Source organism: Condylostylus longicornis, unplaced genomic scaffold (genome assembly GCF_029603195.1).
Source record: "Condylostylus longicornis isolate FDR11 unplaced genomic scaffold, ASM2960319v2 ptg000026l, whole genome shotgun sequence".
Taxonomy (NCBI): domain Eukaryota; kingdom Metazoa; phylum Arthropoda; class Insecta; order Diptera; family Dolichopodidae; genus Condylostylus; species Condylostylus longicornis.
This window is the reverse complement of record NW_026577995.1, coordinates 518,569-533,399: the sequence shown is the minus strand read 5'-3', so window position 1 is coordinate 533,399 and position 14,831 is coordinate 518,569. Positions and strand designations below refer to the sequence as shown.

At 25.0% G+C, this 14,831-nt stretch overlaps 1 protein-coding gene across 1 annotated transcript; it reads left to right on the top strand.

The window, feature by feature from the left end:
• The first annotated feature begins 1,567 nt into the window (after positions 1-1,567).
• On the top strand, positions 1,568-13,382 carry LOC129607108 (uncharacterized). The gene is made up of 10 exons (XM_055517843.1): positions 1,568-1,876; positions 7,310-7,657; positions 7,897-8,086; positions 10,865-11,093; positions 11,264-11,447; positions 11,644-11,764; positions 11,846-11,935; positions 12,005-12,175; positions 12,247-12,947; positions 13,026-13,382. The coding sequence occupies exons 1-10, from the start codon at positions 1,810-1,812 to the stop codon at positions 13,271-13,273; spliced, it is 2,349 nt and encodes a 782-aa protein (XP_055373818.1). The 5' UTR covers positions 1,568-1,809; the 3' UTR covers positions 13,274-13,382.
• Positions 13,383-14,831: the final 1,449 nt, after the last annotated feature.

Below are 14,831 nucleotides of genomic sequence, written 5' to 3'. Positions count from 1 at the left end.
TTCTACATTAAAATTTTTCTTTTGTAAATATTTAAAATTTTAAATATGGTATTAAATTATTATACGTGAGAGGAGTTAAGTTCTATATTTTAGCACAATTGATATTGAATTGCAATAAATTTAAGTAAAATTCGCCTGTCTAGAGCGCAACTATTCTAAGTCACAATTTGTTAATTGTTCATGAAAACAAATTAAAGGTCGAAATTTAATTTCTATTCAAATTAAAGGGAAGTAGCTTATACGATAAAGAGTAGTTGTATTCGGTTTTGATAACAATCCTATGTCCACATAAATAAAATATATGTGCGAGCATAGGATTATAATACATTCTGCGTTTAGCGTGTAGATCAAAATTCAAAATCTTTATATGTACTTTGAATTCATTTTGTAATACAAATAATTCCTGAATCTGAATACTAACTTGTATTGAAAGAAAATAATAATAATAGTTATTCAAAAACAAAAACACAAACATAATAAAAAAAAATAAGAGAGCTTTCAATTTTTTTTTTTTAATTTTTTACTTCTCCTAGTAGCTAGCTGCTCATTTTTATATTTTTACTTTTTTTTTACTATTATGAAGTTTCGGTTGAATAAGCTCATCTTTTTAATTTAATACTCGCTTATTAGTTTATTCTCGACAATCTATCAAATTGATCATAGCATTTGAATTAAAAGCTACTTAAAATTAAACACAGTAATCCGAGAGAAATTAAATATATAAAAAAAAAAATTATAAAAAATCATAAGAAATAAAATATTTTTTATATAATTGAAAATTTTTAATTACGATATTTCTATAGTTATCTAAAATGTTATATAATACGGTAGTGAATTTCGATGAATGAAAACTTTTATTGCAAACGCAAAAACGCATTTATTTTTAAAAGAAATTATCGAAAAACAAAGTGTTAATTAATTTAATTTTAATTTGAATTTGAAAATTGTAATCCAATATTAAATGTGCGAAATAAAATTATTTTTTAATAATTTTATTTAATTAAAAAAAATTCAATAATTTTTCTATAAAGAAAATTCAAAATTACTCCTGTGATTTTTTTTTTTATAATTTTTGACACGGAAAAATTTATTTAATATTTTTTTCTTATTTTTTTTTTAATTAACACCATAAAATTTATTTATTAATTAAATTTATGCGTAAATTTTGGAAGACAAAGTTGAAAAAGTTGGAAATTGTGCGTATAACAGTAACAAAAAAAAAAATAAAATTCTTTTTTAAATTTTTGGACGTCAGCCTTTAAATTTGGTTGTGGAATTATTTGTGAAATAAAAATTAAATTATAAAATTTAATAATTTGTTATATTAAAAACTAAATTTGCACAGAAAGGTACGATTCACACATAAACTAAAGTGTTGTAACAGTAAAATTGCGTGCAATTAAAAAGTATTTACATAAAAATTTTCCTTACATTTTTTAATGCTTTAATTTTTTCGGATAAATTAATTTTTAATAAATTCATTTCCTTTTTCATATTAATTGCAATTTGCCGATTTTGTTATTTAAAATTAAAAAAAAAAAAAAGAAAAAATTAAAAAAAAAAATAAAAAATTTTTTCTCATGAAAGTGAAAATTTTTTTTAATTAATTTTTGAAAAATTATTTAAGATATAATTAAAAAAAAAGTGAAATTAAAAAAAATTCAAACACGATAAATTTTACAGTGCTTTGATTACAAGTACAACTGTATGTATACATACATATATAGTGAGTGATGTGCTTTAATTATTTTTCATAACGATGCAACAAAATAAAAAATTAAAATCAAAAAAATTAAAATTTGAAAAGCGATGGAGAAATCATATTTGTTTTTAATTCGCTTCACTTTAATACTTTTAGTAGATATTTATTTAAAATGTAAGTATAAAAGAAAAAAAACAATGTTTTTTTTTGTTATATGAAAACTGTTCCAATATTTGAGTTTTTATCTGCAACGAGACAGTGATGCCATGCATGTTCAAATGTAATTTACTGGTTGGAAAATATCACATGACTTCACTTTATATTGATACGAGTATTATAAAGAGATTAATGAAACAGGTCGTAAAGAATTAAAATTGTTATACTCGTAAGATGTGATTAGTATTTAAGCTGAGCAAGCAATTATAATTAAAGAAGTCTACTAAAGATATAATTTTTTCTCTGCATTATAATTAAAGATACTCTACTGTATACATATATAGTTTTTGCATTTCTTTACCGTCTATTAAGTTTCAACTAGCTCCGGCTTAAAATATTTGATGTAGCAAACTAAAGGTCAGATATCGAGAGATTATTAAGCTGGTTCTTAAGATTCTGGTTCTTAAGATTTTCTCTAACTGTTAGTTAATATTTCTTGTATTTCTATAACATTCGAGTCCTAGAGAAATTAATGACAAAATTTTAATCTTTATCAAAGAAATTCCTTTATGTTTTATAAAGTAAAGTTCCAACTTAAAGAGCTTCTAAATAAAGTTTAACGGGTAGAAATATGTTTGATTATTATTAATTAAATCTATGGATGTTTGGTAGATGCTTGAGAAATTAATTAAATCTATTAAAATTGATTACGTCACTGAAAAATTTGACGTTTCCTAGAATTGAAAAGTATAATCTCATAACATATGAGTTCACCAAAATGAAATTATTTTCCGAAGTATTCATACATATCTTCCATTAGCCACGTTTTTTCTAAAGCATAGATTTGAGTATGTTATATGCCAGTGTTTATAGATGTTAAAGAAAAAGTTCTTTTTCTGACATTTTGAAGCCATATAGCATAAGCCATATGGAACGAAAACATCCTTAATATTAAGTGAAAAATTTATGATATTGCTTTAGAAAAACTATACATAGATGGCCAATAAAAATAATTCAATAAATTTTTTATTTAAAAAGAGTTGTGTACAGAAAATTTTAAAAAAAGTCCCAGCAGTCTTGTTCTTAGTTAAAACAAAAATTAAAAAAAAATGCTAGAAAACAGCCTCTTTAGTATATGGTAACATTTTAAGCAGTTACTCCTGATATCTTCATTTTTATTGAAAATTAATAATTATAAATTGTATTATGCCCATTTATTTACTTTAAATAACCCACAACAAATTTTAAAACAGTATGCATTTATCTATAAATTTGCCGGCATTTCCCTTATACGTTTACCTAACCTAATTACTTACCTAGAATTTACCTAACCTAAGCTAGGTTGACGCGGCCATTCAATGATTCACCCAATTCACTTGGGCCCGATATGATGCATCATGATCTCAATATCCCCACCCTCACGTGAACCAACCGGAGTCCTATATAAATCGGTTTAGGTCCATAGCATTTAATTCGCAGAAAGAAATGTGATTTCCCTTCGAGAATATAAATTCATTTAACCATATAAAGTCTTTAAAAAATTTGAATAGCTGAGGCCGAAAATTCGTAAATCTCTCTCTTATAACTTTCTCACTTTAAATACTCTCAATTTTGTTATAATTTTAGTACTAATTATTGTACAAAATCAATTATCATTAATACCAAAATAAAAGGTCATTTAAAAAAAAAAATTTAAGTACATTTTTTTTTTGGAATTATTATTTAAAAACGACCTTGACAATGATCATTACGTTTTTTACAAAGTTTTTGCTTAACAGGGAATATTGTACACATGTACACTGTACCTAGATACAGACGTACATACGTAAGTATGCGAATTACCATAATTATTATTAAAGTTTCATTTTGTATTATTGAATTTTGCTGTTTTTCTTTTTTTAAAAATTTGTTTGTACTAAAATCGTTATATTGTCAACAAAACAGCACGATCGAGTATGACAACATGCAATCTACATATATGACATAAAATTATTTTAGAATTTACTCATCATGAATTAAATGTCTTTATAATACAAAAGCAAAAAGAGCTCATCATAAATTCTAATATTGTGATTTAATAATGGAAAAGTCCATAATATTTAATAATTAATTTAATAATAAATATTTACAATTTTAAATCGTGATTCTCTAAATACAAAATCTATATATATTTAAGTTGAGTTTAAGTTTAAAGATAAATATGTGAGAGCAAGTATTTGGACATACTTCATGTATAATTTTAAAATAAAATTAGAAATGGTTCAGTGATTTAAGATTCTGCAAAAGAATTTAAAATTTTGTTTTTAAAGAATACAAAAATAAACTCAAAAATTTAAAATTAAATATTTTTAAATCAATTATAATGTTTGCATTAACAATATACATGAATAAGTACTTTGTAGAGCAAATAATTTCGATTGAGCATACATAAAATTTTGAAGGTAAACCAATCAGAATTGTTACTTTTTTAAATTTGTCCGAAAATTATGAGAATCTAAAATTTGATATAGAGTTACGAATTTCGGGTAGCGTCAACGAGTTTCGAGCGATTTACGAATTTCGGGCGGTGTATGGAGGTGAAATAAACTGTTCTTCCCATAAAATATTTAGTGTCAGAATTTCAGAATTCCAGAACTTGTAAGACAGTTCAATCTAGTTAGATGCAAATCTTAAAATTTAAAAAAGTGTGTTTTAGCTAAAGGTTACTTTTGACGGCCATTTTCCCTCTTTTAAGTTTATTTGACTCGTGTCTCAGTAGAAGAAGCATGTCGCTAACTTTTTGGTTTCGTTCTAAAAAATGGCATATTAGATAAAAATTTCCATCAATCGAAATAAATTTCTACTAAAGATCTGTGTATAAAAGATAAGCTTTCTATACCAAAGACGGACAAACTAATAAAATAAGTATGTGCATCATTCTGCGTAAAACTAATTCATATTCCTTTGAAATAAACTGACAATAAATTAAAAATCTTAAGAACAATTGAACCATAAAAATGAGAAAAAAGCAATAATTTATCTCTCGGGAAAATTGCCGAATTTTGATTACCAATCATTACCAAACAACAAATTCCAAAGAAAAGAGATAACAAGAAGCAACAGAAAATGAGATTTTTCTCCATATTTTCGAGTCATTCCTCTCTTTTTTCTTAGTTTCTTAGTAAATAACACTCAACTCATCTGAGTACACAAACTCTTCTTTTGCAAAAATTAAACTGGCAGCTCAATTGGTATGAAAAGCAGAAACTTGGTAGTTTTCTAAATTTACAATAGCTTTCCAAATTCAAACTTTATTAAAGATTCCATTAAATTTTTTCACAAGTTTGTTACACACAAACTCTATACATACATACGCATCTTTGCTCGTCATAACAATTTTATAGATTTGACAAAGGGCAGGAGGGTAGTGCTTTTATAACTTTGTTTTTATATTTTGTTTATTTTGTTTTTTTTCCATATTTCTTTATTAAACATTTTTTTGTAGACACTTTTTAACTTTAATGGCATTTAAAGCATATGTAATAGTTATTTAATTAACACCTTTATTTTTAAATAAACATACATACACACTTAAATGGTTACTTTGTGAGTAAATATTTAAAGATTCTCTTATGTGAATAATTATGTGATTATATGAAGAATTTACGAGCATATTAAAAAAAAATCTATTATTGGAGCAAAAAAACAGAAAAAGAATGAAAGAAAAATCTCATAATAAATTTGACATTTTTGTTTTTTTTTTACCGAATTTTAACAAAGACCACTTCCTGTAATCAATTCCGTTGACATAAGTTAAAAGTATTTATTAAAAACAATTCATTTTTGATTTTGTGTATATAAGGTTTAATATAATATAATAGTATATAGTGTGTTGATATACCCATGGAAGGTTGTGTGTTAAGTATAGATAATGTCTTAGTAGTCATCTATTTTTAGTTGTTTAGCTTAGAAGAGAGTGGAATTCGCTCACATTAAACTTCAATCAATTACAATTTCTAGATTATTGTTTATAATATCAATAACAAATCATTATTAATAAACCATAACAACAAAATAAAAGTTATTATTTATGAAGACGGTAAGGTCGGTCGGTGAAATAAACAGCATAGATAATTAATTACATTTTACTATATAGCAGCAAAATACAACACTTGATAGTACACAACTAAATATTCAAATTTCTGAAAAATCCGGTCCTAAAAAGTCTATTACCAAAAGTGAAGAGAAGAGTGTGAATTTAATAAACACAACATCATAAACTAATTGGATCGCTTATGCTAAAGTCGATAATATAGTCAACTGATAAATAAAATACTCTACGGAAAAACCCCGGAGAATTGATTAAAAATAACTCATTTTCAAGCGATCAAGAAGATAATAAATAAGAAATAAGTTAACTTGAAAATAAGTTATCAAGTTAAATAGAAGGACAAAACAGATCCAAATAACGCGAGTCAAAGCACAAAAACTTCTCTTTTATTTTTAGATCTCCACAAAAAAATTACGAACAGAATTATTTCATGCAAAATAGAAGTCATAAAATGTCAATTTTATTCAATAATTACACAAAAAGCGAACCCCGCTAAGTCAGTAACCGTAAAAGCGAAAACGAGACCTTAACACTATTTTAATAATTCCTATACTTACCTTTATTACTATGTACACAATTTATTTTTACAATTTATTAACTGGTTTTAGTAGGTATTCCAACATCTAAAATGTTTAGCAATAAAAAACTAAAAACCTTATTTTATTACATATGGCGAATTCGCTAAGTAACTTAGCGAATTTGGTAGAATAATATCATGTATGGTGAATTTGACAAAAAATTTAACGAATGAAAATATGATTTAACATTTACGCGAATTTGTCAAAAATATAAAGAATTTTATTGTATAGTAGTATGAATGTTATTACTCAATAATATACAATGCTGTCATTGTGTAAAAAAATTTATGAATAAATCCATTTGTCATACATAATATTAAACGCTAGCGAAATCTCCAGCTTAAGAGAAATCGACAAATTCGCGAATAAATGCATAATTGTTAGTTAATAGATAGTAAAATATCTCGTAAAACTATTGTGAAGGCAACACTAGATTATTAATACTAAGACTTCATTTTTATTAATTAGTGTCATCATTTTTTTTTTACTTTTTAAGAACTTTAACTTATAAACTTAAAGAGAGCCATAGTTCAATACGATAAAGTAAAAATTACCAAGATACTTAAATACTTTTAATGAATATACCGTGTAGTATGAAATTATGTATATAATATTAAAAACATATATATATATAAAGAATATCTAAACATGATTTTTTAAAATAATTTTACAAATAAAAGATAAAATAAATTTTTTTTTTTTTGAATAAATTTTATCTGTAAAATTTTTAAATTAAAATTTATTTATTAATTTTTTTTTCATTTACAAACATAATAAAACAAGATACTGATGCTGTCCTAATGAGATGCCCCTATTATCAAATAAATTTTCAAAAAATCATTGGATATCGACCTTCTCGAAGTTTTTTAACACCATTTCATTTAAATGATTTAAACAATGAAAATAATAATAGTATAAGTACAAAAACATCATTGGATCTTCTTAATCTTAATTGTTGGAAAATTTGTCATAATAATGAAGACTGTATGGGTTATGTATATTTAATGGATGAACAAAAGTGCTATGAATTTAAAAATGTAAATAAATCCATAAAATATGAAACAATACAAAAAAACATTGACCTAGTACTAGATGAAAATGCAATTTATTTTGAGAAAACATGTCTTAATGGTAAGCAAATAATAATAATTACGATAATGTTATAATGAACAATATTATTGAATCAAAGATATTAAATTAAGATAAATAAAATGCTCAATAAATAGAATTAAAAAAAAAAATGTTGATATTTAATTAAAATAATGTAGAATCACTTTACATACTTGGTAATATTTTTTCATATCGCGTATAATAATGATATTGTAGAAGCAGTCAATATAATCATTATTTGAATATTTTTGTTTTTTTAGTTCCGGATAATTGTAAGGGAAAATTTTGGCCAATAATTAAAATTCCCGGCAGTAAATTAATATATCAAGGAAAGAAAATGGTTAAATCATTAGTCACGAAGCGTGAATGTGCAGAAAGATGTATTTTTGAAACAGAATTCACTTGTTTATCGGCAACATTTACACCATCATATAAAAATAATCAGGCAAGGTTAGATTTATAATTTAAGGCGCAAAAAAAAAAATATTAAAATTTTATTATAAATATATTTTATATCTATATGTGTTCTATATCATATTATTATTATTATTATTATTATTATTCGTATATGTATTCAAATATCGTAATTTAATTGTACACCCATGTATGTAATTTAGGAATACTTATTATAGGAGTTTATACACATTTTACGAACACAAAGTAAAACTATCTTCATTAGAATAATGAAAAAAGAATTTTATTGTAATGTTTGTTAGTAATTTTTGTTATTCTCTTTCAACTATAGAGTATTTTAACCAATTGTTGTAAATGTGGATTAGGTGGTAGTATCAACATGCGTACACACTTAGTACATTTATAATTTTATTCTATTATTTCCTTGTTCCAATGTTTTTTTGTCAAATCGCTGTGTAATACATTGATGATGAGATGATTATAAAATTTGTACTAAATATATTCATCTAATTTCCTAGAAATTTTGAAAGCTTTTCTGGAACTTGTTCTGCTTATCGTCCCTCTAATATTTTCGTATAATTTTGATATTTTACATAATGCAGTATGTGGTATTCATTAGAGATAATGCCACCCGACATGGAGTTTGTTTTTATTTTCATATTATAATAATATAAGTTGAACACTATTAATTTTGGTTAGTTAGATATTCGATGTGGAACGTTGATTAGAAAAATTGGCGCCCGATATGGTGTTTCATTTGAGTTCATGGGATTTCATTGATTCATATAATATTGTAAATTGAACACATTTTTTTCAATACTTGTGGTGCTTCTAACTGAAATTAAAAGCAAGGGGAATATAAGCTCTTATATGTTTTAGATATTCAGTGTGTAATGTTCAATAGAGAAAATGGCGCCCGACAGGGAGTTTCGTTTGAATATCATATAATAACGTAAATTGAACACATTTTTTTCAATACTTGTGCACACCTCTAACTGAAATTAAAACAAAGTGAAATATAAGTTCTGATTTTTTAGTTATTCATTCGGTGTGTAATGTTCAATAGATAAAATGACGCCCGACATGGACTCTCATTTGAGTATTGCAATAATACGAAAATTGAAAACTTTTTTATTAACGAAACTCCAAACAAAATGAAATCTTTATACAATAATAATTCAGGAATAAAGTAATGCTGGCAAAACAATTCAATGCAAATAGAAAAATAATTATGACAATAATTATTTATAATAGACAAATGTGCTACTCGCATTGTAATGCGTATTAATCACTAAAATTACACGGTTTTTAAGGCATTACAAATAAAATTTCAAAATTTGAATACCGCATCTAATGAAATTAAAAAAAAAAAACAAATAAGGTGAAAAACAAAAATATCGACAAACATAGAGCATGATTATCAAATTAAAGGGAATATTAGTGTACGTGAATCAAACCATAGTGTACTGCTTACAACGTAATAACGTGCTCGTACATTTTTTATGTGCTTAATTTGTACAGTATGAAGAAGATAAATTACCTGGTGAGGTTTTCATAATAAAAAAAATATTTTTTTTTGTTTTTATTACCGGTGTTTCTTTTACATTTTAATAGATTTATGATTACATCATACAATATCGATGATTAAAAATATATTTGCAACAATTGTTTAAAGAATTGAAAAAATGAAAAAAAAAAATTAAAGACAACAGAAGTTTATTTTTTGTTCTGTCCGTCTGAAATGTGATTGTTTTGTGTGCTTACTTAATAATTTTTCTATAGTTCATCTTTAGTTCTTTCACGAATTGTTGCAATTGTTTATATTATGATATGAAAGCAATTTCGAAAATATTTACTAATATTAAAATTTATTTGCAATGAATCATTCATGGCCAAAGATCATTTTATAATAATCAATAGTTTTTTAATATTTTAATTAAAAAAAAAATGTTTTATTTGGGAGTTCAAATGAGTAAATTACAGATTATTGAAGAGAAATATAGACAAAAGAACACCTTCCCTACGACCACCAAAACCAACCATGGCTTATTGCTCTAGCCGCATAACCCACTCATCTCAAGTAAATACCCGAAGATATTTCTGAGCGAATTGAGCTCCGAGAAAGTACCGCCCAAACAATCCGAGCCTTTTGCCGACCAGAGCAGGACAGTGTCACTGAGAATGTGTACAGCTGTTTCTTCACTATTCCGCCAAATCTACAAAAAAGGGAATCCAATTTACCCAGTTTGGCAAATAGCAAGTAATAACACGAACTCGATTTTTTATCTAACCCGAATAGCTCTAAAAAAATGTGTACGTCTGTCCACCCGATCGGAAACAATTCAAACTTTCAGAAAAGAATTGTTTTCTGCCCAGAGCGGCTGCAATTGTAATTTGACCAATTTGGACAACAGGTCTGGGTAGGTGCTATACAACCCTAAAATATAATTTTGAAATAATTTTAAAACTTATTTGAATAGTTCTGTGAAATTTGGGTGGAAAGTGTCGAATTAAACCTTTAGATTAGATTGCAGAAATAAGCGACAATACACCGAGACCTGAGGGATTTATTTTGCCCCGAACTAAACCTTAAACAAAGGTGTACAAAGGTGAAGATTTAAGTAATAATTCAGTTGTCCACTGAAACGTTTTCATCTATTTTTGTTACATTCCTTTTATGCTTGAATTTGATTTAATATGATATTTTACAAGTATTTCTAAAACATAATGTAGCATATAAACAACAGTATGTAAACAAGATCAAAAAAATTATTAAATAATTGAAATTTTAATTCCTATATACTTCACGAATAGATTCAGTGATGTAATATCATCCGGTGAAATTCTTGGTAGTTGCGTATTAAATGACAAAGATAAAAATCAATCACCAGATTCATATAAATCGGGTTTAATAGATGAAGAATATATTGAAAATCAATGTGTAGCCAAACCAATTGAAAATATTAACTGTTCATATGAATTATATTCAAATAGCACGTTTATAATACCTGAAATCCGATATGATGGATTAACACAAAAACAGGTAATATTATTGAATAATATGAAAATTAAAATATTTTTTTTTTTTTAATTATTTATTATATAAGCATAATAATAAACTGAATCACCATAATATTAAAAATATATTTATTAAAAAAAAAATTATTAAATTAACAAAATGCGGTTTTTTTTCTATATATACTTGTATAACAGTGCCAAGAAAACTGTTCAAAAGAAATTCGATTCCATTGTCAAGGTGCTTCATTTATACAATATGAAACTGATGATAGAAAATCTCAATGTTATCTTCATTCGGAAAATTTCATTTCAATTGGTTCTAAAGCTTTAAAATTAAAAGAGAATTCAATTTACTTAAGACGCGTAAATTGTCTTAACGGTAAGTAAATTTTGGTTTCTTTGTTTTTGTTTTTAATTAAAATAAAAGCTAAACTGTGCGTAAGATGTAAATGCGCCGTTGGTTAAAAGCTGTCAAATGTATCAAGATAGCTACACTAACATTAACACTTGAACACTCTTTCACTTTTCATATCAACTCAACTAATTTAATACCAATTTATATTATTTATGAACAGTTTCTGTGCAGTGCACAAATGATGAGATGGTTATAAAATTTGTAACAAGAGATTGGTTCCGAGGTAAATTATATGTGAACTCACATTCTGAGGACTGTTTTGCTGAAGGAAATGGAATGAAGTAAGTTAATATGACAAATTAAATAGCAATGTTTCTGAAACGAAGTGACTATAATGCTCAATGATTGCTTTGTAATTTCAGTACGATATTACGATTACCAATTGGAACAGAACAAAAAGAAAGTCAATGTGGAATACTTAGAGCTTATGAAGTTACTCCGTCTTATAAAAGGTACATATACAGTAAAGGTGTTTGGTATTCTTGAATATTTGTTAAAAAATTTTATTTTCAATTTTTTAGAACATTTATTTCGACATTACTTGTTGTTCAATACAATGCAAACGTTCAAACACAAGGTGATCGTATAATAAAAGTTGGCTGTATTATAACTTCAACTGATAATAAATTACCAAATGCATTAGCACTTGAAGCTGTAACTGTATCACCTCCGGAAAAAGATTTCCAAGAAACGTTAGTAAATATTTAATTTAAGATAAGCTTCTATTTCTAATAAGTTTTAATTTTTGTCTATTTTTTTTTAGGGAACGAACTCCCCGTCAAGAACAAATCTTTTTAAATACTACAACAAATCGTACAAGTGCAATATCAATGCAAATAATAGATTTAAATAAACAATTTGAAACAAATGATGTTCAAATTGGACAAAATTTAGAATTTCGTATTATTGAATCACCAATTGATAAATATTATGATTTTAAAGTATCATCATTAATAGCAAAATCAAATGGACAAATATTTCATTTAATTGATAAAAATGGTTGTCCAACAGATCCAGCAATATTTCCACAATTAGATGAAATTATTGATAATAATCGAAAAATTCTTAGAGCTAAATTTAATGCATTTAAATTTGCTGGTTCATCATTAGTTAGTTTTGATGCTGTTTTACAATTTTGTTTAATGGAATGTCCATCATCAAATTGTGAAAATCCAATTGGTACAGATTTATTAGGTAGAAGAAGAAAACGACGTGATGATATTGATAATAATGATAATGAAAATGAAAATATAGCATTTGATCAAGCGATACAAGTTCAAAATTCATTATATGTGACATCAATAGGTGAAAAAAGAAAATTAGAAGGTAATGGAACTGAATTGTTGGCCAAAATTGAAGTTCCATTAAGTTTGAATTTAAGTGTTCATGGTCAACCATTATGGGATGGTAAAGAGGGAATGGTATATGGTGATAATGGTTTAGTTATAAATCCATTAAAGCCTGGTATGTTTATTTTTTTGTTTTTATAATTTAATTACAATTAAAATTGGCTAAATAAAATTTTTGTTTTTTCGTTTTTAGAAAATACTATGTATTCGAGTCCTGGAACAATATGTATCAATACAAGTTTACTAGTCGCTTTAATCATTTTTGGAATTATCTTTCAAATTGCACTTTTATTCGGTTGCTGGTATTTAATATTAAAATATAAAAAAATTGCTGAAATGAATGAAGATCGAAAATCTTTACAAACCATACATGAGCACTTACAGTATATTGACAATAATAGAAGAGTACATTGGGGAGATAGTTCTAATTTTGCTTTTTAATTTATATTCAAATTTATTTTTTTTTTTATTAAATTTTAGAAAATGTATGTATGTATATGTGTATTTTTTAAATTAATTTGTTTATAATAAATTAAAATTACAATTTAAACTATTAACCAAAATGTTGAATTTAAAATACGTCAGAACTCATAAAAAAACAATTATTCCATATTCCATTATTTAAAATCATTTAAAATTAAAAATTTTCCAAAGTCAATTAAAATTTTAATACAAATATGTAAAATAAAAAAATTACAGAAAAAAATTTTTAAATTTTCTCGGACTTACATTTAGACTATCCTTCAGACTTAAGAGTTATAATATGAAATTTGTAAATGATAAACCTGTGAGTCTAAAGTTTGTAAGTGAGTCTAACTTTAACTAATTTTTCCTAATTTATGCATTTATTTTTACAATCTTCTAATGTTTCGAAATTATTTGCATTTCCACCGCATCCTCCATAAGTAAATTGTTCACATTGATTTGTGCATGAATTAAAAAAATATCGAGGAAATAATGCTGTACATGGTCCAGTATCTTGGTCTAAGAAACAAATTGATTTATCTGTTTTGGAAAATAAAAAAACAAAAATCTATAACTTTGTATTTAAAAAAGAAAACACCAAAAATTACCCGCACAATTGAATTTAATTAAAATTAGAGAAATTATTAGCACATTGTATAACAATTTCATTGCGAAATTTTATTTGAAAGAAAAAATCAACACCTTCAACCGAAAAATAAATATGTGCAACTCATATTATGTGTTCGCCTAACAACTCTATTTAAAGAAATATTAATTGATAAGCAGGTAACACTTAAACTTCCAATATAAACCATTTTCCATTCGTGTTTTTTTTGTGTAATAAAAAAATTTTATTTAATTACAAATAAATTTTCTTATATTGCTCAAAAACGTACATAAATTAAAACGAAAATTTTAATTATCTAGCTTAGGTTATTAGAAGGTTTTTGTAAATTTTAAAAAATTGATAAGGAAAAATTTAAAATATTTTTTACAAGAAGCACGTTTTTCCACTTGATACAAAGTAATTTGAAATTTTTTTAGATTCAATTAATTCTAGCTTTATTTTCACGTTAATTTCTGATTTAAGTCATTCTATTTATTCTACATAGTGAACATTTTTGTATATTCATGATTTAATATGGAATTCCAGTTTGGATCCAATCATCAACATAATGGTAATAAATTTATTCTTGCTTTCATAAAATTCTTCTTTCTGATTCATTTTTTGTTGGTAAATCTATGGTACTGCTTTCACATATATACAACAAAATAACTGTTATACAACAAAAAAACTGTTTACATATCAAACTAAAATTATCTCAGACTTTACGTCAAAATTAACGTCAACTAAAATTATAACCAAATTAAAAATTAGATGATTAAATTACCTGGTGAGGTTTTCATAATAAAAAAAATATTTTTTTTTGTTTTTATTACCGGTGTTTATTTTACATTTTAATAGATTTATGATTACATCATACAATATCGATGATTAAAAATATATTTGCAACAATTGTTTAAAGAATTGAAA